The 24,941-nt window shown below is 33.3% G+C and overlaps 1 protein-coding gene across 4 annotated transcripts; it reads left to right on the forward strand.

The window, feature by feature from the left end:
* The first annotated feature begins 6 nt into the window (after positions 1–6).
* Positions 7–24,182, forward strand: Gat (sodium- and chloride-dependent GABA transporter). 4 transcript variants are annotated; one of them, XM_089710386.1, is made up of 12 exons: positions 7–62; positions 5,087–5,289; positions 5,601–5,872; positions 6,714–6,815; positions 7,105–7,276; positions 13,469–13,659; positions 14,057–14,237; positions 14,506–14,630; positions 15,079–15,323; positions 19,930–20,133; positions 21,345–21,512; positions 22,232–24,182. In XM_089710386.1, exons 2-12 carry the CDS (start codon positions 5,222–5,224, stop codon positions 22,322–22,324), a joined length of 1,821 nt encoding a protein of 606 aa, XP_089566512.1. In that variant the 5' UTR covers positions 7–62; positions 5,087–5,221; the 3' UTR covers positions 22,325–24,182. The 4 variants fall into 4 exon arrangements, with proteins under 4 accessions (XP_089566512.1, XP_089566513.1, XP_089566514.1 ...); XM_089710387.1 differs by having other exon boundaries at positions 9–58; XM_089710388.1 differs by lacking the exon at positions 7–62 and adding an exon at positions 2,529–2,779.
* Positions 24,183–24,941: the final 759 nt, after the last annotated feature.

The raw sequence follows: 24,941 nt of genomic DNA on the forward strand, positions 1-24,941 counted from the left end.
TCCGTACGACCACAGTGAGCGGATCTGACGTCACTAGGCTCTGGATTTCGGCGGGAAAGTAAGTAGGCTTTACTTCCTTTAAACGTAAATGGCTTACTACTTTAAGTTAAGGTAATGAAGAAAAGACGCAAAAAGTGGAATATGTAGGATGATCAACCAGTGATGTTGTTGTTAGGTATTTATTGTCTTTGTGGTAATAACATGAAGCTATTTTCATAACATTTTGATGGATCTTTAACCGATAAGTCGATAACAAACACAAAAAAGAAATAACGGTAGGTACATTATTTTTTTGACTATTTTAGAATAATGTTTTTATCAAAACAGTCAAGCTTCTTTGAGTCATATATTCTTAATTGATAAATAAAGATTTATTTACTTGTTTACGAAATAACATTAGCTATAGGTACAATATTTCTCTCAGTTGAGTGGGCAGTTGATCCGATTCAACCTTCCGTAAAAGCGCCTTTATAGAATCCGATATTTTATTGTCGATCTTTAATTCGATACGATATCGATTCCTTAGTATAATTGAACTGTACCTTGACTGTTTGCTATTTCATATCTATTTTTTTACCTACGTTGTATGAGGACCATAGCTAAAACATAAAAGTATCTAGTCTAATTTAAATTACTCCTTTAAAATAAACTTCTTGTGATAAATCGCCTCAACCTTGTAGAATGCAACCAATCTAAAGACAGTTAAAAATGTTAAAATTATTATTTTCTTTTCGTGAAAAGAGCCGTGTATTTTTATTGAAAGATGAATAAACAGATTTCAGAAATAAGCCGCTTTTTTCCATTCAACTTGGAGATAAAATAGCGTATCAAATTTTTAACATTTTAAAATCCTGTATACATATTGAGAACACGCAGTAACGTGAAGTGCGGAAAACTTGAGTAGGTACCTGTATTAATATATTGTACGTTATAGACACTCAAGAAGGTTTTATATAACAAACCTTCCATCCATACTAATATTATAAATGCGAAAGTAACTCTGTCTGTCTGTCTGTTACTCAATCACGCCTAAACTACTGAACCAATTTGCATGAAATTTGGTATGGAGATATTTTGATACCCGAGAAAGGACATAGTCTACCTTTTATAGCGAAATATGTACCACGGGTGAAGCCGGGGAGGACCACTAGTCGTATATATAAATCCGATATCGTATCGCATAATGTAGATAAGCTTCACGTCAGGATTCATAAGTGTTACTTACAATGTAAGCTGAAAGTAAGAAATAAAGATAGGTAGAAGAGATAGTTATGATAATATGTACAATGTTCTTATTTATAAAATGATTACTGATTAGCAAAACTAATCAATTGCAATATATTCGTTTTGAATCCTAATGTAAATCTTAATCTTAATTCTTAATACTATTATAAAGGCGAAAGTTTGTATGGATGTATGGATGTTTGTTACTCTTTCACGTAAAAACTACTGAACCGATTACAATGCAATTTAGCACACATATAGAGGGTAACTTGGATTAACACATAGGATAGGTTTTATCCCGGAAATCCCACGGGAACGGGAACTATGCGGGTTTTCCTTTGAAAACGCGGGCGAAGCCGCGGGCGGAAATCTAGTAATTCATATACTTCGAAACCTACCTTTTTCTTACTGAAAAGTAAAATCTAGTTACTTAGGTATTTTCAAATTTTCGTGAGCAGATAACTTTCCTTCTACTTCGATTAAATTTTAGGTACCTACTTAATTTATTACTTAGAATTTCTATTAGAAGTGTTTTTGAATTGTTATTATTTTTTAGATAATTTTGTTGTCTCTATGTTCTACAAGTAATAAGTATAGTTTACTGAGAAGCTCTACATACATTGTCTTTTCACGATTCATGATATTCACGTAATACTTGACAAATGATTTTGAAGCAGTACCTATAATCCACAAGGAAATAATATATTACTTATATAAAATACACCAACGGTTAACCTCGGCTTCCAAACTAGGGATATCCTGTGTAATAAACAATATTTATCTGTTAAAATAAACGAACCAGGAAATACATAATGTATAATGCTTACAGCTATTTAATTTTCTTTACTAATGAAATCAAAAAATAGAAAGTTATGCATGATAGAAACAAGGACAATAACCAAAACTCGATAACGACGAATGTTAAGTCTCATTACTCATGTACGTGTACATATTTGAGCTAGATATGAACAAAGTATTTATACTATCTCTACTATTATTTACAAGACATAAGGCAAACAATAATTTCCACACCGAGATAGTAGGAACGCAAAAACTACCCTCCAAAAAAGGAGGGTACTTCCTGTAACCATGGCAACCGTTTTTAAATTCGAAACCCGGTTACCGTAACAGATATTTTTAGCTCCACTTGACGGTGTTGTAGGAAAGGCAGTGGCAACAATCGATCAATTGAACAAACCGGTGCAATGTCATCTAATAGCGCTCCCGCGACTGATCCGACACCATCCGGAGGGTCTAAATTGTCAGCAAACGCTCATAAATTCTTTCAACGACTGACAGTTGTGCGATTCGCATCATCACATGTTCATCCTCTAGCCAGCTATGGCCACTAGAAGCACATTCTCGTTCAAGCATGAGGCGGGACAACACGCACCTGTCAAATTGTCCGCCGCCATCTTGCCTCTGACGTTTGCCGCTGCGTTCAGGAACGCGTTCAGTGAATGTGTATGACGATGTCATTGTGTGTGTTCATTGAATTATAGTGTACGGTGTGTTTCTGTGTGTGCTTTTTTCTGCTAGATTTAAACGGAGGTGGGTTTTTATTTTTTATTTTCGGTGCGTGATATTGACGTAATTTTCTCTGATTCAATACGGTTCTATAGTAAAACGGAACAGAACTTTGTAAAACTAAAATATATCAGATATAAAGGCATCGTCCCCAAAAGTGTAATACTTAAAAGATATTAAAGACGCATATCAAAGGCATAATCAACATCCAGTTGTATGCAAAGCAAATGAAACGCAGTTTGTATTAGGTACTTTGAATTACAGATTGATTTCTTAACAATATTAAAGCAGAAGTTAACCGCACAATATTAAAAATCCGAGTTAGCGATTATAGTATCGTTCCTTTGACCGCTATTAACTTATAACTTTCCCCGCTCTTCTTATTCCTCCCCTACGAGTACCTACGCAGTATTTTCCGGTAAACACACTTAATAAGGAAACCTAGTCTTGTACGAATCAGTTCAGTTACTGAATCAATAAAAAACTTTTATAATATTAATATATATCGCACTATACTTCTTTCGGTATTAAGATAAATCAAAGTACGTCTAAAAGAAGTCTACTTGAATACATGTTTGTATTTGAGTTTATTCCTTTGAGGTTCAGCAACTAACAATAAATCTTTCCACGGTATGACGAATGTCTTAAAATATAACCGTTTAACAATACACGGACTGTGATTCAGCAATACAATATTGAATAGAATAATTGTACCAAACCCGCATATCAATCTTTTTGTCAAGTTCATTTTGCTTGCGTTTATCCCATCTTGATAAATTGCTTTTCAAATGGCATCGAGAATAACAGTTTATATGGGATCAGAAGTGGGATTATTTTTCTTCTAGAAGTAATAATGCAGTAATTAATAGTTTAGGCAATCTTCCGGTTAAATTAATAAATAGGTATTTGTTTCAAGTTCCGTCCCAAAAATCGCAGTAGAAATAATAACGAGAAATTTCAACTATCGTTTAAAGTATTCTATGCTTGTGTATCTACCTAGCAAAAACGTTTTTATCGATCAATATAATGAACGTAATAACAATTGTAGCAAACTTGAAGAGAGGAAGAGCTTCTCAATTAAATAAAGCTCTACATAATATCATAATATTTTTCTTACATTTTAAAATATTTAATTATCCAACCTACTTATTTAGTAAAGCAATTTTTCCTCAACGAACACAAATAGATACATAAATTTCACACACCGTCTTGAATATTGATAAAATGAGAAAGCTGAGCGCGTAAAAATGTAACATAATACACCGAGTACACAGAGACCTGTCAATTCTGCTATTCTTCCTTATCTTCGAGGGCATTTCAATGGAAATCAATAACTCATCTTGAAAAACATCAGATGCTTGACTGGGTTTTTATTCAGAACACCTTCCAGTACTTCCCTCTATATTATTTCTTGGCGTTGAATCATAAGGTCTTCACACTGTTACTTTTTTTTCAATCATCTTCAAAAAAAGGAGGAGGTTTTAAATTGGACTCTTATTTTTTGTTACTTCAGTACTTTCGACTGCGACTGCAATTTTGATAATTATTTTTTTTTATTTAAAAGTTGGTGCCTCCAATAGGTCCATTGTTTTATATTAGGTCTGACAATACTTTGAGGACGGTTTAGTATTACGTTAAAAAATATTATTCCATGCGTTATTAATTTATTGTCATATTATTATTTATCACGTGTTTTCTATTAGTCTTGGTAAAGCAAGATTCGGAAAAACATTGTTTAAGATTTATGGTGTAACTAGGTACTTATAGTTATATTATGTTAATTTATAGGAGAAACTTTTCCATTGATGAAAAGACGTTAACCCTTTGCAAATCTAGATGAAATGCCAGCAAGCCGTAATAGTTTAGATATGTAAATTTTATACACAATTATTGTCCCTTTCAGACTTAAAATGTTTATTTTACTTCGTTACTACATTTATCTATTGAAGCGTTAGTATTTATGTTTTGTTATTTAACAGTTGATATTTAATAATAATATCTAATCATTTTAGCAAATATTTTGCATAAGCGATTCATGCGGACGGATAGAACCGATTTCAAAAAGTGAGGATCATGGTTTAATAAATGTATAACGCATAAAGACGATTTGATATGAAAAAATAAGAATTAATAATGAGTACTACACTCATTATTAATTATTATTTTTTCATATCTTTGCACACTAACTTTTAAAGTGAAAAGCTCTAATGAATTTATAATAGTATTTTATGTTGAACTTACAACTCTCGGTACGAGCATTGTATAATTATATACCGGTTTTCTTTAGATAACTTTTTGATATATATAATGAGCTAATTGAAATAAATTGTTACAGGTCTAATTACTAGTCTAGTCCATGTACTTTATAACAATGTTAAAACACTCTCCCTGACTTACAATCTATAAGGTATATATAGCGAGGGAAATTGTAAAGGAAGATTATTAATTAGTAGATTAACAAATAATTAAAATGGACACGAGAAACGATGGACACGGTGACGACATTGAACTGAGCGTTCAAGGAGCGAGCAAACCCAGGTGAGTCTTATTTATATTATAGGTTTTGGGAAGTACACTGTAGAAATGCAATCTACTACGGGTCTAAATTATATGTACGTAGGTATAACAAATATAATATTTCAAAAGCGTTATACTGAACGTTATCTCTATTTTGTGTCTTTTGTAAACAGATAACTTAATACAATCTTAAGTTACCATATTATTGTATATTTTTCGGAATACTTAAATCATTAAAACGAATTTGTATTTTAACACTATTTCTTTTCATTGCTTATACTTAACTTGGAAATCTAAACAGTATCATTATTTGAATTAAACATGTTTTATAGCGACGTCAAAACAAAATCGGACCTCCCCGAAAGAGGATCATGGGCAAGCAAGTTGGATTTCATCCTCTCGGTAGTGGGTCTCGCGATCGGTTTAGGCAACGTCTGGCGGTTCCCTTACCTGTGCTACAAGAATGGCGGCGGTGCCTTCCTTATCCCCTACTTCTTGACGCTATTCCTCGCAGGGATCCCAATGTTCTTCATGGAATTGGCTATGGGACAGATGCTTACTATCGGCGGCTTGGGAGTGTTTAAGATTGCACCTATATTCAAAGGTAGGTGGAGTTTGAAATCTGTCATTATCAAAGATAAAAAAAAATGTATATGTACTTATATTAAATTTTTTTTGTCAACTTTATTTGTCTTGCGTAAAGACCTCAATTAAGTCATTATATTGGGGTTATAATTAAATCGTCGTCAACTAAATAGCTGTGAAACGTATATACGTACGTAACGTAAACGTATACGTATGCCAAACGTATACTAGAAGGGTGTAACTCGCAGGTTATTAAAGACATTTTAAATTGAATTAAAATTTAATTACTTCATACTTCAAATATTTAAGTAGTTGACCCACTCAAAAATAAAATTAATTAATGTAACTCGCGACATAATTTGGCCATTTTAACTTTCGATATTAACAATAATTAGGTCAACGAGGGTAATTAAATCCACGTTGTTAAAAAGTAATTGCAGTATGAAATGCAACCGTGCGACACACTATAAAGACCCCTATTAAGGTCTAAGACGATCTCCGGTAGGTAATTTAGACCCATTTTCATCCCTTTGTTTAGTTCGTTACAATGCTTTAACTTTAGCAATTTCAGCTGAAAATTACCGAGCATTTGTATCGCGTTTCATGTTCTTTGTTTATAATTTTGTTATTCTAATCCAGCAATATTAACGTTATTTGCCACTTTATCTGAAATTGGATTTCGAGATGGCCATTATGTGGTTATTAATTTTGCCTGTTATTATCACTTTGACGGTGAAAGCACGAATTACTACTACTAACTACTTACGTTTCAATTTTATCTTATAAAGTAGGTATATGATAATATTATTGTCTTATATTTTTCTTCTGTATAAAGGTTTAAATTTGCGATATTATTTTAGGTATCGGATACGCCGCCGCTGTGATGTCCTGCTGGATGAACGTGTACTACATTGTTATCCTGGCTTGGGCGATCTTCTACTTCTTTATGTCGATGCGATCAGGTAATATTCACATTTAATTATCTATATGAGCTATTGCTACCTATTTCCACTAACGCTATTCGATTTTCAGCTTAAAAGTTCACCTAAAAACACTTTTTAATATATTTTCAAGTTATTACTTAATCACGCATGTTTTTATTAATACGCATTGTTTTTACTTTTCGTACAGTCGTAACTATATATGACAAATTTTGACCACTCCTTTATTTACCACTACTATTAACCAGTGTTCATAATTTCTGAAATAATAGGATCTATTCTCAACATATAAACCTCGTATATTCTACAGACGTGCCATGGCGAAACTGCGACAACTATTGGAACACGGACACGTGCGTGAACCCCTACGACCGTAAGAACCTCACTTGCTGGTCCTCGATGAACATGACCACTTACTGCACGCTCAACGGCAGGAATATCAGCAAAGCTGTGCTTTCTGACCCTGTTAAGGAATTCTGGGAGTAAGTAACTATTGACCGAATATCGGAATATTATCAAATAGCTATAGGATATAAACCAACAGTTTCTCCCTGTGGTTTCTCCTCTAAATTATATCATAGATCAGTGTTCTAAAATACTAATATAAGTGATTTTGGATATCCTCCATTTTTTAACACATTATATCAGCATTACATAATAATAAATAAATAAATAAAATCTTTATTTACCAAAAAATTTAAACATTTCATCATTACAGGAGACCCAAACTAGGCTGTTGCCTGTATCTTGGGTATCAAAACGGTGTACAGGTTTCTAGATATGTCGAGTTATACCTTAACTATAATAAAATTTAAAATATAAAAGATAAGTAAATTTAGCGATATGTGTCTAAGTGGATTACTATGTGTGTGTGTGTATTTGTGTGTGTGTGTAAATGTATTATGTATGCGAGTGAGTAAGTTTGGGTGTGAGAGTATTTGTGATTCTGTGCGGATACGTGAGTGAGTGATGTGATTCTGTGCAGATACGTGAGTGTTATGTAAGCGGGTGAGTAAGTTTGTGTGAGAAAGTATTTGTGATTCTGGGCGGATACGTGGGTGAGATCAATAAGTTAATTGTACATTTTAGACCAGATCTTCGGTGTCGCTGTACGTCAATTCATGGAGCCAGGTTTTAATTATTTTCTTACATTTATGCGTGGTGTAATTCTTCAGTGATTTTGCCTTACAGACATTGTTGTAGGTGTGAATGAGTGAATATGATGGGCTTCGTCTGGCAATTTTTGAATTGTATGCAGGGAGTGGGATTCGGAAAGTTCTTTTTCTTGTTAGTTCTTTGTAATCGGGGCGCGAAGCTACAGATTTATGGGTTAGGCAGACTGCTGATAATATGTATAATTGACGAACACGTAGTACATTAAACTCCCGATATAGTTCGTTAGTAGGGAATCTATATGGTTTTTTTAACGTCACTTTGATCAGTGCACGTTGCGCTCTCTCCAACTGCAGAATGTGAGATTTGGCGGCACATCCCCAGACCGAGATGCTGTAGTTTAATACAGATTGACACAGAGATGTGTATACTTGTCTTAAAATGTTAAGAGGGGTACAGTTACGAAGTTTCTTCATTATGAAGATGAGTTTTCTAGTTTTTAATGATACCTCTGCTATATGTTGTTTATAGTTTAAATTACTGTCTAAAGTCACTCCTAAATACTTGATAGAGGTAGTGGCCTCAATATGATTACAATTGCATGTTGGATAGATGATTTTGTCGCTAGTGCAAGAATGAATTTTGATAGACTGATTTGGCGAAAGTTTGGTGTGTGCAGATTTTTTAAAGGACAAGTATTTAGTTTTTTGGAGATTTAAAGTGAGTAGGTTTTTATTGAGAGCTTCTACAATAGTTAATAATCCAGATTCTGCGATCTTGTGTGTGTTTTCCCAATCTGTACCATGAAAGATAATGGCAGTGTCGTCAGCGTAAGCTATTAAGTGGGAGTTTTTTATTGACAGTTTTAGTATGTCATTGATGTAAATAATAAAAAGGGTTGGACCGAGAACGCTTCCCTGAGGAACGCCGAATTCTATTTTTAGTTCGGAGCTAAGCTTTTTGTCAATTTTAATACATTGCCTGCGGTCGGTTAAATAGCTCCTGAACCAATTTAATGAGGTGTCTCTAATACCAATTGACTCTAGTTTCTTTACAAGTAATCCGAGAGATATTGTGTCGAATGCTTTAGCTAGGTCTAAGAAGACGCCAATGCAACAGTTTCCGTTTTCTAAGTGTGAAGATATGGTGTTGGAAAGCAAAGAAATTGCATGTTCAGTAGATTTATTTTTTCTGAATCCAAATTGGTTGTCTGAAATGAGTTGAAATTTATCTAGGTATGAAGTCAGTCTGTAGTTCACGATTTTTTCCAGACCTTTGCCGAGAATACTTAATAAGGCTATAGGTCTGTAGTTTTCCGGGTGATTTTTTATTCCACTTTTATAAATTGGTATTACAACTGCTGTTTTCCAGCAGTTTGGAAACACTCCCGATTCTAAGCTTAAATTGTATATGTATGTAAGAGGATTGATGATTTCAGGAAGAATGGCTTTTATCGTTTGGACTGTGAGATTATCTATACCAGGAGAGCTATCATTATTCATACTGATTATAACTTTACGTACTTCTGTTTCGTCGGTTGGGGGGAGGAAGAAGGATTGCGAAGCAGAGTTACTTATTTCATAGGATTTTATTAAAGCTTCTTGAGATGTGTTTAGTTTATTGAGGATTTTGTCAGATAGAGTTTTCCCGACTGAAGTAAAATATTTATTACAATTGTGAAGGGAGCTGTTAACGTCACTATTAATTTTGAGGAGTTCGATCGGAGAGTTCGACTGATTTGTAGTTTGGCTTATATTTTTGATGGTTTTCCATAGCATTTTTGTGTTAGATTTATTTTGTTCTATAAGATTACTATTGTACTGTATTTTGACATTTCGGAGAACTTTATTGCAGAAGTTTCTGTATCTTTTAAATATGTGTTGACGGAGTAGATCGTTAGGAAAAAGCTTGGAATCTTTGTGTAGTTTATCTCGATGTCTTATGCAACGAATTAAGCCAGGTGTGATCCAAGGCTTAAGATTTGTGAATTTGCGACTTATTACCACTTTTACCGAGTACTTTTCTATGCTTTTAGATAATATTTCATAAAAAGACGAGGATGCCTCATTAACTTGAGCGGAATAGACAGTTTCCTTCCAGTTAATAGATTTAAGTGTGTTTATAAGAGCGTCAATTTCAATTTTCATTCGCCATCGAGGTTCTTTTTGAAATTGCTTTGTCTTCACAACTTGAGCTATAACAATATCGTGATCAGTAATACTGGATTGACATATTGAGCCATAAATTTTTCCAGACGCCTTGATAAAAATGTGATCGAGACACGTTTCGCCGCGTGTAGGTTTAGTAATAGTAGGAAGTAAACAGTGAGATGACATGATACATAAGTAATCTATGGATTGCTGAGTTGTTGGGTTGCAAATGTCGATATTAAGATCTCCAGCCACCACAGCTATGGGTTTATTGCTAAAGGTTTGGAGTAGAGTATCTAACGAAGAAAGGAAAGAATTGTTAACTGGAATGGAGGGGGTACGGTAAATTCCAACTAGTGAAATATTTTGATTTATATTTAGTTTTAAACTATCTGCATTTGCAAGTGAGGAATGTTCGATAACTGAATTGTGGCAATCTTTAACGAAAATAACTACGCCACCGGATTTATTTATCTGGTTTGAAGATCGGAATGAATTGTACCCAGGTAAACTATCAATTATGATATTTTCACATAACCAGCATTCAGTTAAAATAATAGCATCGAAATTATTATGAAACCTACTTAAGTTTGAAGCAAAGTCATCAAAATTTCGTTGTAAGCTTCTAATATTTAATGATAATACCGAAAATCCGTTTGCGTTAAGTTTCAAGCTAAAGTTATTATATTCTTCTATAGACTGGTAGGGATGACATTCAATAGAAATAGATTCATCTAATTCATCAGTTACATTAATTAGTGACATATTGAAAAGATGAATTTATAACATATTGGATTTTACTGAAATAATATTTTGTCATCCCTATAATGAGCTTGAATAAATTATTATGGTTTAAAATGATCTTTTGGGTATTATTACGATTGTATCGCGCGGTTGTTGGTGTTAAAATGTGAGTGTGTGAGTGAACGCGTGAGTGAGTATGTGAGTGTGTTTTATGCTGGAGTGTATGGTGTTGAGTGTATTTACATCTTGTTTTCATCTCAAAGGCACATATCAACTTAAAAATGACAATAAATAACACGGAAAAATAGCTTAAATTAACATTCAACAGAGTTAAATAGAAAGAAATTAAAAACGAAATGAATGTTTTCTTCTCAAAGGCACATATCAACTTAAAAATGACAATAAAGAAAAAGGAAAAACAGCTTAAATTAACATTCAACAATATTAAATACAAAGAAATTAAAAACGAAATGAATGTTTCCTTCTCAAAAGCACATATCAACTTAAAAATAACAATAAATAAAAAGGAAAAACAGCTTAAATTAACATTCAACAAAATTAAATGCAAAGAAATTAAAAACGAAATGAATGTTTTCTTCTCAAAGGCACATATCAACTTAAAAATGACAATAAAGAACATAGAAAAATAGCTTAAATTAACTTTCAACAAAATTAAATACAAAGATATTAAAAACGGAATAAATGCTTTAAAAATTATAAGTTTAGGCTTTTTCACACAATTATTACGTAAAATTATTGAACATAATACAATAGTTGAAACAATGATATTTTTAAACATATTTTTATATAGACCTAATATTGTATTACCACACTTATTTATATAAGAATTTATATGAGCTATAATACAATTAATCAGCTTGTAATGTAGTATATAGAAAGTGAACTTATACTGAAGAATAATACTTAATAGGAAAGATTGCACTATGTTACATTTTGTGAACGTGCCTAGACAAAATATATTATAGTTTAACTTATATTTTAGAACAAAACATGGTATTATGGTAATGAATTTAAGGGTTTGTTGCGGATTTAAGTGGATTGAGTAGTTGGTTGAGATCCTCATGTTTCTTAATGGCGATTGCAGGGTTCCCTTCTTGTTTGCGTATGTAAACGACGCCGTTTTTAACCCAACAGTACTTATAACCACATACCTTTGTCTGTTGTCGAGCGGAACGAAATAAATGTCTGTTTTCTTGAGTTAATCGTTCATTGAAATATATATTCACGTTTTTGTGTCCTGTTGCACTAAGTCCCATATCCAATGCGTTAATTGAATGTTGCTTCATTTTGCCAATTTTCAAAAATTCGTCTCGTTTAATACGGCTCAGAAACCGGGCTATTAAAGGGCGAGGTGATTGATTTAAGTTATTTTCTTTACGCGGGGGGCCTGCACGGGTAATGAAATCCAAATCAGAGTCTTCGATGGGAACACCTAACTTGTGAGTTATTATACGGAATGTATGAGCAGGGTTCTCATTTGGGGTCTCTGGAATGCCTACAATCTCTACTTCGTTGCGGAGTTGGGCTTGTGCGTTTGAGTTCAAACGCTCTTTATATTCAGCCATGGTGTTTTCCAACATAATAATTCGTACTTCTTGACGTTCCAGCTTGGTGTCGAACTCATCAAGACGTAGGTTGCATTTTGAAATATGGTCAGTAAGGGACAGCATTTGTGATTTAATTTCACCGACGGTTTCTCTGATAAGCCTCATTTCGTGAACGATATCAGTGATAGACACGTCCTTCGTGGTATCAGATGGACTGGACGAAGCAGACCTAGGCAGAGGTTCACGGAGAGTATTGGTTTGAGTATTTGTTATATTGTTATTCGGATTTTTCGGATGACATAAAAAACAGGTCCAATTTAATTTAATCTCTTCAGATATCTTCTTAAAATCTGTTATATTTGCACATGTTGTGTGAAAGTAATGTGAGCATTTAGAACATTTCATATTGTGTTGGTTAATTTTTATTATTTTATTACAAGCTCCGCAGTTGCAAGCCATTTTTAAATATAATTTGCTTTAAATCTAAAAATAGAATATCGGTTACGCAAATTCCTTACTTTTGTTGCTTTTGTCGCGTCGCTTCAAATCTGCGACGGAATATTTTCAAAAATAAGAGTCCGTCTCTTTCCCTCGTGAGGTGAAGTGGAGCTGCGCACCGCGAAATTCACTGAATTTAATTTTGAAGTTATTTTAGAATGACGTAACACAGATCGGCACTTTTACACTATTTTGAGACTTATTACAAGAAATGTAGGACTATTATACTGTGAGACTATTATTTTAAATTTATGAACACAAAAAACACGTCTATCCCTGATGAGCCTCGTTGATTTATACATACATACTTTACGCACGATCTATACTTTACCTTTCGATTTGAATAAGTCCTTACTTATCAATACTCAATTTTGGTAAAAACACATAACAATGAATCCTCGTAGTAATCTATTTTTTATTTCATTATTTACCTGTTTTCATCACCTCATATTCTGTTCCGTTCCGTTCCAGCCTTTTAGGACGTCCATTGCAGGACATAGGCCTCCCCCAAAGATTTCCATAACGACCGATCACCTCATATTCTTTACAATTAATTAATAATTCAAATTGTCCATTGATGCTATTCTTTTTACTCCACTAGACGCCGAGCCCTCCAAATCTCAAGTGGCATCGAGCACATCGGCAACATCCGCTGGGAGCTGGCAGGAACACTACTCCTCGTGTGGGTGCTTTGCTACTTCTGCATCTGGAAGGGCGTGCGGTGGACCGGCAAAGTGGTGTACTTCACCGCTCTGTTCCCGTACTTCTTGCTTACCGTGCTGCTGATTAGAGGTAAGGCTCTGAAGGAAGATCTGAATTGTACCCATATTCATTAATAAAAATAGTTGAATTTGAATTTGAAGGCTTTCAGGTTTTAACTGGGAAGATAGGCATAGGACTGTGATATCACAGAATAGTGATGAGTGTTTAGTTTTAAATCGCTTTGTCAATTTGATTGTATATTGATTACTACATAATCAAGTCAGTATAATTGTAAAAACACTTTAACCTATGTATAAATGATTTTTATTATAAAGATGAGTAGAATATTATGTTTTTCGAAACGTATACTTTAAATCGTATTCAAAAAGTTGGATGTTCTCATCTCCAATATTTTTTTTGCTAGAAGTGAACTTCTGTGAATTTTCATAACATTATTTGCAATATTTCTAATCACATTTCTTTCCAGGAATAACCTTGCCCGGAGCGATGGAAGGCATCAAGTTCTACATAATGCCGAACATGTCAAAACTTATGGAGTCCGAAGTGTGGATAGATGCTGTGACGCAGATCTTCTTCTCGTATGGTCTGGGTCTGGGAACTCTGGTTGCCCTTGGCAGTTATAACAAGTTCACTAATAATGTGTACAAGTAAGTTACGAATTTATGCAGATGAATCAAATTAATAACAATTCGATAGAAGTCTCCTAATGGATTTATTAGTACCTTATTACTTACTATTTAAGTCAATATATTGAATTCTATAGGTACATTTGCATATCACCATTAAATTATTGACTTATCCTGTATTAAAATGTGTACCAGTCAATTGTAAGTCCACCTCCTATAAAATACCTCCTATAATAACTTATATAATTTTCATATGCATTAGTGTCCTAATACTAATCTATATTTTCAGAGATGCTCTGATAGTCTGCACTGTAAACTCCAGTACGTCTATGTTCGCCGGTTTTGTGATATTCTCCGTGGTTGGATTCATGGCCCACGAACAACAACGACCAGTTGATGAAGTAGCTGCTTCAGGTATTTTATCATCATCATCATCAACATTTTCTAAGAGATGCCCATTTTTCTGGTCGATTTTATCTTTGAAGCCATCAAGTTTATAGCTAAGCATCATTTAACTTTAAATTTAATTAAATGAAATTGAACGAAGAATTAGCAAGATCTATATTGCACAATTTGTATACACGCAGACTTTAAAATGTTTATAAAATTTATAACGTACTAGAGGTCCGCCCCGGCTTCGCCCGTGGTACATATTTCTCAATAAAAGGTAGCCTATGTCCTTTCTCGGGTATCAAAATATCTCCATACCAAATTTCATGCAAATTGGTTCAGTAGTTTAGGCGTGATTGAGTAACAGACAGACAGACAGGGTTATTTTCGCATTTATAATATTAGTATGGATAATAACTACAGAAACGTTACAAACTACAATTGCATCTACTAATTATAACACTGCTTACAGGTCCCGGCTTAGCTTTCCTGGCGTATCCCTCAGCTGTGCTCCAACTCCCAGGAGCCCCTCTCTGGTCTTGTCTCTTCTTCTTCATGTTGCTCCTCATTGGTCTGGACAGCCAGTTCTGTACCATGGAAGGTTTCATCACCGCTGTTATTGACGAGTGGCCCAAACTTCTCAGACGGAGGAAGGAAATATTCATTGCTATCACTTGCGTCATCTCTTATTTGGTCGGACTGTCGTGTATTTCTGAGGTAAGATTGGTATTAATTTATTTTATTTATTTATTTATTTATTTATTTATGGAACACACAACAATAAATACACATTTCATTATATATAGGATGACATTATCTAATTACATAATTGTATCTTATGTATTTATCAATTATAGGTGTACACAACATTCACATTAATAACACTTATACAATTAAACAAAATAGAAAGAAAAACATAATCAATATACTAAATTTTTATATACTACTGGAAAAACTGTGAATAATTTGATGCTTATACTGTGCGAGGGATCCGAAAAATATATCAAGATCTGGTAAGAGCATTATTTGTTGGTTATAAGTAGCACACAGTCTCGATAATGGAGCATGTTTGCCTAGGTTAGTTTTGCAAACTGGAACACAAAAAAGGTGTTTTACCGGTTTTCTGGGAAGGCGATACGGTATCTGAAAAGCGATGTTAGAAATAATGTCCTCGCAGACAACAGCACCGTTTACACATTTATGGAGAAATAGTAAATCGTGTAATTTGCGACGGTCACGTAACGAAATCATTTTAAAAAAATCTAAGCGTTCACCATATGGGCAGCGATGTGATATACCTCGAGAGGCAAAAGCCAAGTGTCTCGTAAAGGAACGCTGAATAGTTTCAATACGCTGCGAATGTACGGCATAGTAGGGATTCCATACCACACAAGCAAACTCGAGGTGACTGCGAACCAGAGAATTATATAGAACTATTTTAGTTGATGTCCTAAAATGTGAGTCATGTCTTTTAATAAAGCCCAACATCCGTGCTGCATTTTTGATAATATTGTCTAGGTGAGATGTTAACCTAAGTCCGCTATCTAAAGTGACGCCAAGATCCACAATTTGAGTATTTTCAGTTAGTGCAACATTTTCGATATTATATTTAGAATGCAGTAGTGATTTTTTTCGCGTAAATCTTATATAAGAACATTTTTTGGAGTTGATGACCATATAATTAGGTTTACACCAGATTGCTATGTTGTCTAAATCATCCTGAATAGCATTTACGTCTGATAAATTTTCGATCGATTTATAGATTTTTAAGTCGTCAGCAAAGAGAGCATAGTGGCAATGTTTGATGCAGTCAGAAATATCATTAATATAAGTAAGAAATAGCAGTGGACCCAAGTGGGACCCCTGTGGGACTCCAGATGTTGCAGTAAACATACTCGACTTAAAACCCTTCACAACCACTTCCTGCGATCTATTATAAAGGTAAGATGCGAACCATTTCAAAATGGAACCTGATACACCGTAATTCTTTAATTTTATGAGCAGTGTTTCATGATCAACCTTATCAAAAGCGCTGCTGAAGTCCGTGTAGATCGCGTCAACTTGGCCTCCGTTATCCAGTACATTCGTTATGTCAGACAAGAATTTCACAAGATTTGTTTGGATAGAATGACCTTTACGAAAACCATGTTGATGTGGTGATATAAATTTATCCAAGTAGCGAGTAACTATAGGACAAACAAGAGATTCAAAAACCTTTGACAAGGTTGATAAAATAGTGATAGGTCTATAATTACTAACAATGGTTTGGTCACCCTTTTTATATACTGGCACAATCTTGGAAAACTTCCAACGCTCGGGGAATATACCTTGTTCGAGAGACTCATTGAAAATATTAGCTAGAGGAGAAGCTATCGTGACGGCTACACGCTTAAGAAAAATGGGTGGGATAAGATCCGGCCCAGCACCTTTGTTAACATCGAGTTGTTTTAACTTTGCAAGAACCTCTTTTTTGGTAACATTGAATTTGGAACAAGAATCATTATAGCAAGTCATTTTACTCGAACAAATTGGAAGCGCTTTTATTATTGGATTAGAATATATGGATGAAAAATGAGAGGCAAAGAGGTTCGCAATGTCAGGACCGTTTTCTGCGGTAAGATTGTCGAGACACATAACAGACGGTATTGATGATAGACAATTATTTCGCTTACTATTAACATATTTCCAAAATGCTTTACTATCTCTTTTGATGGCTTCTTCAATTTTTTGTTTGTAGTTTTGATGACAACGTGAACTTATTTTTTTGCATCTTTCTCGCAATACATTAAACTCAAACAGATCGCGGGGGTTTCGGAACTGTTTATACTTACGCCTTATTTTATCCTTCTCTTTAATGATACGAATTAAAGCGGGAGAAAACCAGGGAGGATATTTGCTTTTTTTAATGTAACTTTTCGGTACATGATGATCAATTACGCCTTGCAAAACATCATAAAACAGCTCCACCTTCTTATTGATATCATTAACATGTAGGAATTTAGAGTACCAATCAATATTTTCCAGCTCTCGCACAATATCATCATAATTAGCCTTAAAAAAGTTATAGCTAACAAAGTTATTACATCGCAAAGTAGAAGGTACGTTAGATTCGACACACAACAAAAGACTAGGATGATGAGGATCTGGCTTAGTCAATATATCAATCGCCGAGGATACGTTGCAACAAGAGATATTTGTCAGGGCTAAGTCCAACATTTTACCATTGTTATTAAGAACATTATTAATTTTATCAAGATTATTAATGTTTATAAAATCAACAAGAGCACATTCCACATTACCGTGATAGTCAACTGGAACCATTACTTCACGATTAGTACAGATATTGACCCATTTTATATTACCCAAATTAAAATCACCAAGAATTATTACGTTTCCCATTTCCTCTATAACATTATTAGCATTTGAAATAAATCTTTGAAGAGCTTTGTGATTGGTTGGAGGTGGGAGGTAAATAGTACAGATAGGAACATTTTTTACAACACCGTCAATTTCGATTATAACATTTACCCAAAGATCCTCGTATTCGGTTTCGTATTTCAATAGTCTAGAAGACTGAAATTTTCGAGAAACAGCGATTAGAACTCCACCTCCATCCAACTTAGCATTCCTATTACAATTGCGATCTCTACGATATACAGTATACCGGGAATCAAATATCTCACTGCTAGAAATATTACATTTCAGCCACGTTTCACAAAAAACAATTATATCATACGAGTTTAATACTATATTCTTAAATACTTCGTTAGTTTTTGTCCTAAGTCCTCTAACATTTTGATAGTATATGTTAACCATTATGAAGATAATAAAAACCGTCACATTCATACATTAAACAATAATATTAATACAAAGTTAAACCATTTTCTTAATACTATCTAAGCAACGGATCTGCAATGCCTGACTGGTTTCATTTTTGCGCACAAATATTTTTCCATTTCGGACCCAAACAAATTTATAGTTCGTTTCTTTTGCCTTTAATCTAGCAGTAGCATGAAGAATTTTGTTAGCAGGAGTTAAATGCTCAGCAACATAAACTGGCTTATTAGTACCACCAATCCCCAGATGATGTGTACTTAATTTATCATCACTATTACATTTATTATATTTTTGCACCGCTGCAAGTAGGATGTCGCGATGGCGGGGGCTTCTTAATTTGGCAACAACAGCACGCGGCCGACCATCATCTTTATTTATTTTGGCTATGCGAGTTACTTGCACTATATCATCGTCCTTAATATCGGCATTCACTACTTTAGCCAGTTGGTTCAAACAATTCGAAAGATTTTCACTACGGTTTTCAGGAATGCCATTAATTTCCAAATTACTTTCACGTAGATGTTGCTCAGTGTAGGCTAGACGACTTGTGAGATCTTTAACAGTAATCACCAAGGTAGCATTTTCTTTCGTTAGATTAGTCATTATGTTATCATTTTCCTTTACGCGCAGTTTAAGAGCTTCGTACTGGTCGTTTAAAAAAGTAAGTGATTCATGAAAGTCCGAAATTTGTTTTGTTAACGTACTAAACTTGTCACACACTGCTTTGGTGACAGCATTTTGTATCACTTCGGTCATGTCGCTTTTAAAGGAATCCAGTATTTTTTGCAAGCTCGCTTCAGTCACAGGGTTGGAATCATCACTAGCGTTAGGTCGCGACCGGCTTGAGCCTCCCATTTTATTTCTAAGCGTTATATTGCTATCAGCTACGTGTGAGCTCAAATCGTCGTTATTTTATTTATTTATATTTACTACAATAATACAATTCATTATAAATTAAATTAAACTGGCACAAACATAATCTCTTTAGAGAAATGTTCTCTTATGTTCAAGTTCAATCTTATGTTCAGTAACTCTTGATTCTAGTAAAAAAGTTTTAAAGATTTTGATTCCAGTATAAAATAGTATACAAACTGAAGGTCATCACACATTTTAAAATAGAGAGTTGAAGTTCGAATTCAGTAGCAATTTTTTTCTGCTGAGTTAAATTTAATCTTTGTTTACACCCTAATTAAAAGTGGACGCATATTGAAATCATTATGTCATGATTTTTATTTGAGCTCAATCTTTTGCATGCTGTTTATAATAAATACTAGTGGTCCGCCCCGGCTTCGCCCGTGGTACCTACATGTTTAAACTATCCTATCTCTCAAGTTGGATCGAACTGCACATGGTGTGCGAATTTTATTATAATCGGTAGTGGTTTAGGAGTCCATTGAGGACAAACATTGTGACACGAGATTTATGTATATTAAGATTTATCACAAACTTATCCCTATTGAATGAGGAATAAAATCTCTCTTCCCAGGGTGGTATGTATGTATTCCAAATCTTGGACTCGTACGCCGTATCTGGCTTCTGCCTGCTGTTCCTCATCTTCTTCGAATGCGTCTCCATCTCTTGGGCGTTTGGGGTTAACCGCTTCTACGACGGCATCAAGGAGATGATCGGCTACTACCCCACTATTTGGTGGAAGTTCTGCTGGGTTGGCTTCACGCCTGCTATTTGTATTGTGAGTATCAAAAATTCTACTATCGCCCTCAAAATCTTCTATGTTCATTGATATTATTTTGTTTTGGTTATGAATAATTTTTATTACATTTTGTAGAAGCCATTACGTATTTTGAAAATATTGTTTTTTCTATAAATTGTACTTCTTAACCAATTAATTAATAAATTCGTTTAATGCAGCAAAGAACGCAAAATTTGGAATAGAACTTATAGTCCGCCCTTTTTTAAAGAACCAAGAAATAGTTCGAATGTAGAAAAGATTTTCTATTGAAACTCACGCGCAATAGTGTCATTACTTCGGTACCTGTGCTCTTATGAACGTAGCAAATAATGGGTCAATCATTCATTTGAATAGATGCGCTATTGTAAGCTATTAGAATGTCCATTGTGTTGTTTTTAAATCGACATTCCTAGAAAATTACTACTATAGGTAATCGGATGATAAAAGTTGTATTTGTAAATATGTACATAACGATTTTGAAATTAGACATGACAGCTTTTTCCACAATATCATCGAACATTTAACCAATGTAATTGAATTATTCCTTATTTCCAATTTTAACAATCGCCACTATGAGCTTTTATTAGACTTTATTCTTATTATCATAATTTTCTATATATATAAAACTCAAAGGTGACTGATATAGTGATCTATCAACGCACAGCCCAAACCACTGGACGTATCGGGCTGAAATTTGGCATGCAGGTAGATGTTAGGACGTAGGCATCCGCTAAGAAAGGATTTCCCGAAATTCTTGCGGGGAAAAACGGGAATGCACGTACAAAGTCGTGGGCGGAAGCTAGTATAATATATAATTTGTCATTTTACAAACAATCCATCCAGAAGCTGTGAAACCGGCTCCACAATATTTTATCACATAATGTTATCCAATTGTTTTATTCCTGTTATTTATATGTATCACACAATAAGCTATTTCTTTTGTTTGTGATATATCTATTTGCCTTTGTTCCTTTTATTTACAACTAGTGGTCCGCCCCAGCTTCGCCCGTGGTACATATTTCGTAATAAAAGGTAGCCTATGTCCTTTCTCGTGTATCAAAATATCTCCATACCAAATTTCATACAAATTGGTTCAGTAGTTTAGGCGTGATTGAGTAACAGACAGACAGACAGAGTTACTTTCGCATTTATAATATTATATAGTATGGATTAAGTTTATTTTATCCCTCTTATACAAACCTTATCCCCAGAGCGTATTCATCTTCAACCTGGTGCAATGGACCCCAATAAAGTACATGAACTACGAGTACCCGTGGTGGTCGCACGCGTTCGGCTGGTTCACTGCGCTGTCCTCCATGCTGTGCATCCCGGGGTACATGCTGTACCTGTGGAGGGTCACCCCGGGGACTGCTATGGAGGTATTTATTTATTTATTTTTATTTTTTATTTTATTTTATTTTTACATGTATACATAGTTAGATTCCTTACAGCTATTTGTATTACAATATTTATAATTAACTTTAACAAAACAATACGCCAATAAAAAGGAATACCAATAATAAGACAATTAATGTGACAATAGTTTTACATTAAAATTATAACAATGATAAAGTGGAAAAAATTAATTTTTTTTTGGACATGATTTATTTATTTATTTATTACACTTCATATATTAAAAATACTAGTGTAATTGTTTATGTACAAACATGAATGGACAAAGCAGAAAAAAAAGAACTTTCACAAAAAGGCATCATTTGTACAAGGTGGCCTTGTTGCTGAACAGCAATCTCTACCAGGCAACCTTTACTAAATAATCTCTATAATCTAGTAAATCCTCTGTAAGTATATAGTGTTTAATCTTTCATAAGGTCTACTATTTATTCCTATGTTACTATTAAATACTCTATTAATTACTATGTAATAACAATTTATTTATCACTTAACTTATAGTCAATCAATTAATGTGTAGTATATGTATGTAATTTATTTTATTTTTGCGCTTTCGCCTTTATTTTAATACATACAAAAATCGAGACCTCTTTTATTACATGAGAAGGATAATTCAAAAAGGTAGAGATTACAAAAGGTATAACATCTATTTAAAGGTAATTTATTCCATATAAATACATTTTTACAGAAATTCCACACGATCGTCCGCATCCCGGAAGATGTGCCAGCTCTACGCACTAAGATGCAAGCAGAGGAGCAAGCCAAACACGGCAAAGCCTAAACATGATCTCAAACGAGATTCTAATTTACTTGCAAACAAAACGCACAACGTTTAAATGTGCCAAATATTTAAAAGTATTTATCCGCAGTATTATTTATTATTAATTAAGTTGTTTAATCAATAGTGTCGTTATTATTTGAGCTGTATAATTGGCGTGCCAAAATTATTTAGCCGTATAATCAACGCGCTATAAATGATTACTTATATAATAATTATATAAGTCGTATACTCGACGTGCCATAATTATTTAAGCTGTATAACTGGCGTGCCAAATAATTATCAGCCTGTATAATCGGCGTGCTATTAATAATTATTTAAGCCGCATACTCAAGATGACATTATTAAATATTAAGTCGTATAATCGACGTGCCATTATTATTATTAATTATAATTAAGTTTCGTTCTGGGTGCGTCGCGACGCGTTCATGTATGTTTGTTTTACGCTATATTTTCAAGTTAAGTTTACAATGCGATTTAATTAGGTAATTAAAGTTAACTATATATTATCGTCTTCCATTTAGGATGCTTTAAGTGTATTTTACGCGTAGAAACTTGTAGTATTATTTGCATAATCGATTTATACTTATCAAATAATATTCAATATATTTTCCAAGTTTTTGTCTATTATAGCTGTAGTAATGAAGTATTTTAGTAGATATTTAATACTTTTCAGCTTATAATAATAATTAGAGTATAAAGCGTAATTTTATCTAAATGTTGTATTGTGTATAATGACGCCACAGGACACGTCTTAATATAGTCATTTTTAAATCAATGTCTGTTGCAACACAAATTTTAAAGATTAATATTCAATACATGTTCACTTTGTATCGCATGCATTTCGTCGATTTCACATTTAATGTGCATTGTATATTTCTGTTCATAACATTGTTTAACACTAAGAATGATTACCAACATATCGTAGTTTAAGAAATGTTACTTTGGTTTTATGGCTTTAATAGGTTTATGATTTAGTTAAGTTGATTTGGTTATTTTGATCAATTTTAGTTGTAAATGCATTTATAAAAATGTTTATTAGATACGTAATACTCTGTGTTCTATCCGAGACCAAAGATTTTCCACAAATTTACATTCTTGAAAACTTTACAATGTACTGTAGTTTTTTACCAAAAAAACGTAAATTCTTGGCCTAACCTATTTACATTATTTTTCGATTCTATCTATAAATCAAATATTAGTAGTTTTTACTCACATATATATTTAATAAAACTTTTATCGATGCAACAACAGAAGTGTGTGGATTTCAAAAAACTAAGTGTTTATCTGTAATCTATAATAAATAATCATTATAAATGTTTAACGAGTCAATTTCTATAAAAAGTGAACATTCGTAGATGTATGGCGTTTTACAAACAATTATTGCAATTATTATAATCGATTATTATTAAACGATTGTGTACCCCAAATGTAGCGAAAATATTTATTATATTAACTAAATACTTAGTAAATATTAAAAAAATATTTTACCAATTTCTTGATTATAGCAGAATATATCTACAATAATTAGAAGTACTATATCCTAGTATTTATACATAATTATAAAGAATAGTACAATTATTAATCTGAGTTAAAAACGCATAATAAATAATAATGCTCTCTTAAAAGTTATTAAGTATTAAAATATATTCAGCTCTTGCAAAATATAATTTGACATATAACCCATACATATTATTAAATTACATAATTATTTCTTTACAATGTGATTATTAATTATAATTATAACATCCAGGTTACCGTTATTATGTGAGAGATTGTAAAAATAATGTTGTTTATCAATGAATGTCAAATATTTATGTAGCTTAAGGAGTAATCACTTCATTAAATGTTTAAAAAATAATACTTGTTTTATTTTATTGGATACAAGCCCCTCGTACAGATTTCCTTAACCCTGACAAACGTTGGCATTTATTAAATAAATGCACCTAGCCTATTAAAAATTTAGTTGAGATGCCAATGAAACAAAATACTTTTACTAGCGTTCGCTACTATTAAGTATTCTGTGCTTTACATTGCAATTTAAAAAATGTTATAAAACTATAGGTACATGATTTTCAGTATGTAATTACAGTAATTAAATAGGCAACATTTGACGTCTATCAATTTCTTTGTAGGGAGGTAAACTAAAAATATGCCTAAAAATATCGAATTTACTTTAATTAAGTGAATTAATCGATACGGACTTGAAACATTTGTCAATCGGACTTAAAACATATCGCAATTATAAAATTCATCAGACAAATTCCTGTCCAAGTAATAAATTTTCTTCCGTAAATTTAAGGAGCATAATTAACCAAGTATCTACATCAAGATCTACATAATTAAAAAAACAAGGTATAACCACAGTATTACCATTATTTCCTACAGTAGTGCGACGAATGTACTTGTGCAGAGAAACGGAGGGGAACTGGCGGGGGTCGGGCGACGCGGGCCGCGTAAAGCAAACACGCTTAGTTTGCTTTACTTAGCGCGAAAGGATGACGCAGTCGTATTTTTGTGTAATAATTTTATTATACATAGGTACAATTACATATTCTATTATGGCGCGCACAAACTGTTCGGTTTACGGATGTAAATCTACATTGAAATCCCAGAAGGA

This window comes from Colias philodice, chromosome 24 (genome assembly GCF_061535455.1).
Source record: "Colias philodice isolate Cphi_HAF_F1 chromosome 24, ilColPhil1 Martin Lab GWU primary, whole genome shotgun sequence".
In the NCBI taxonomy this organism is placed as follows: domain Eukaryota; kingdom Metazoa; phylum Arthropoda; class Insecta; order Lepidoptera; family Pieridae; genus Colias; species Colias philodice.

Coding starts and splice junctions, on each gene's coding strand:
- Gat (XM_089710386.1), top strand. CDS start 5,222: ATGGACACGAGAAACGATGGACACGGTGACGACATTGAACTGAGCGTT. Junction 13,660..14,056: donor TACCGTGCTGCTGATTAGAG/GTAAGGCTCTGA, acceptor ATTTCTTTCCAG/GAATAACCTTGCCCGGAGCG. Junction 20,134..21,344: donor TCACGCCTGCTATTTGTATT/GTGAGTATCAAA, acceptor CCTTATCCCCAG/AGCGTATTCATCTTCAACCT.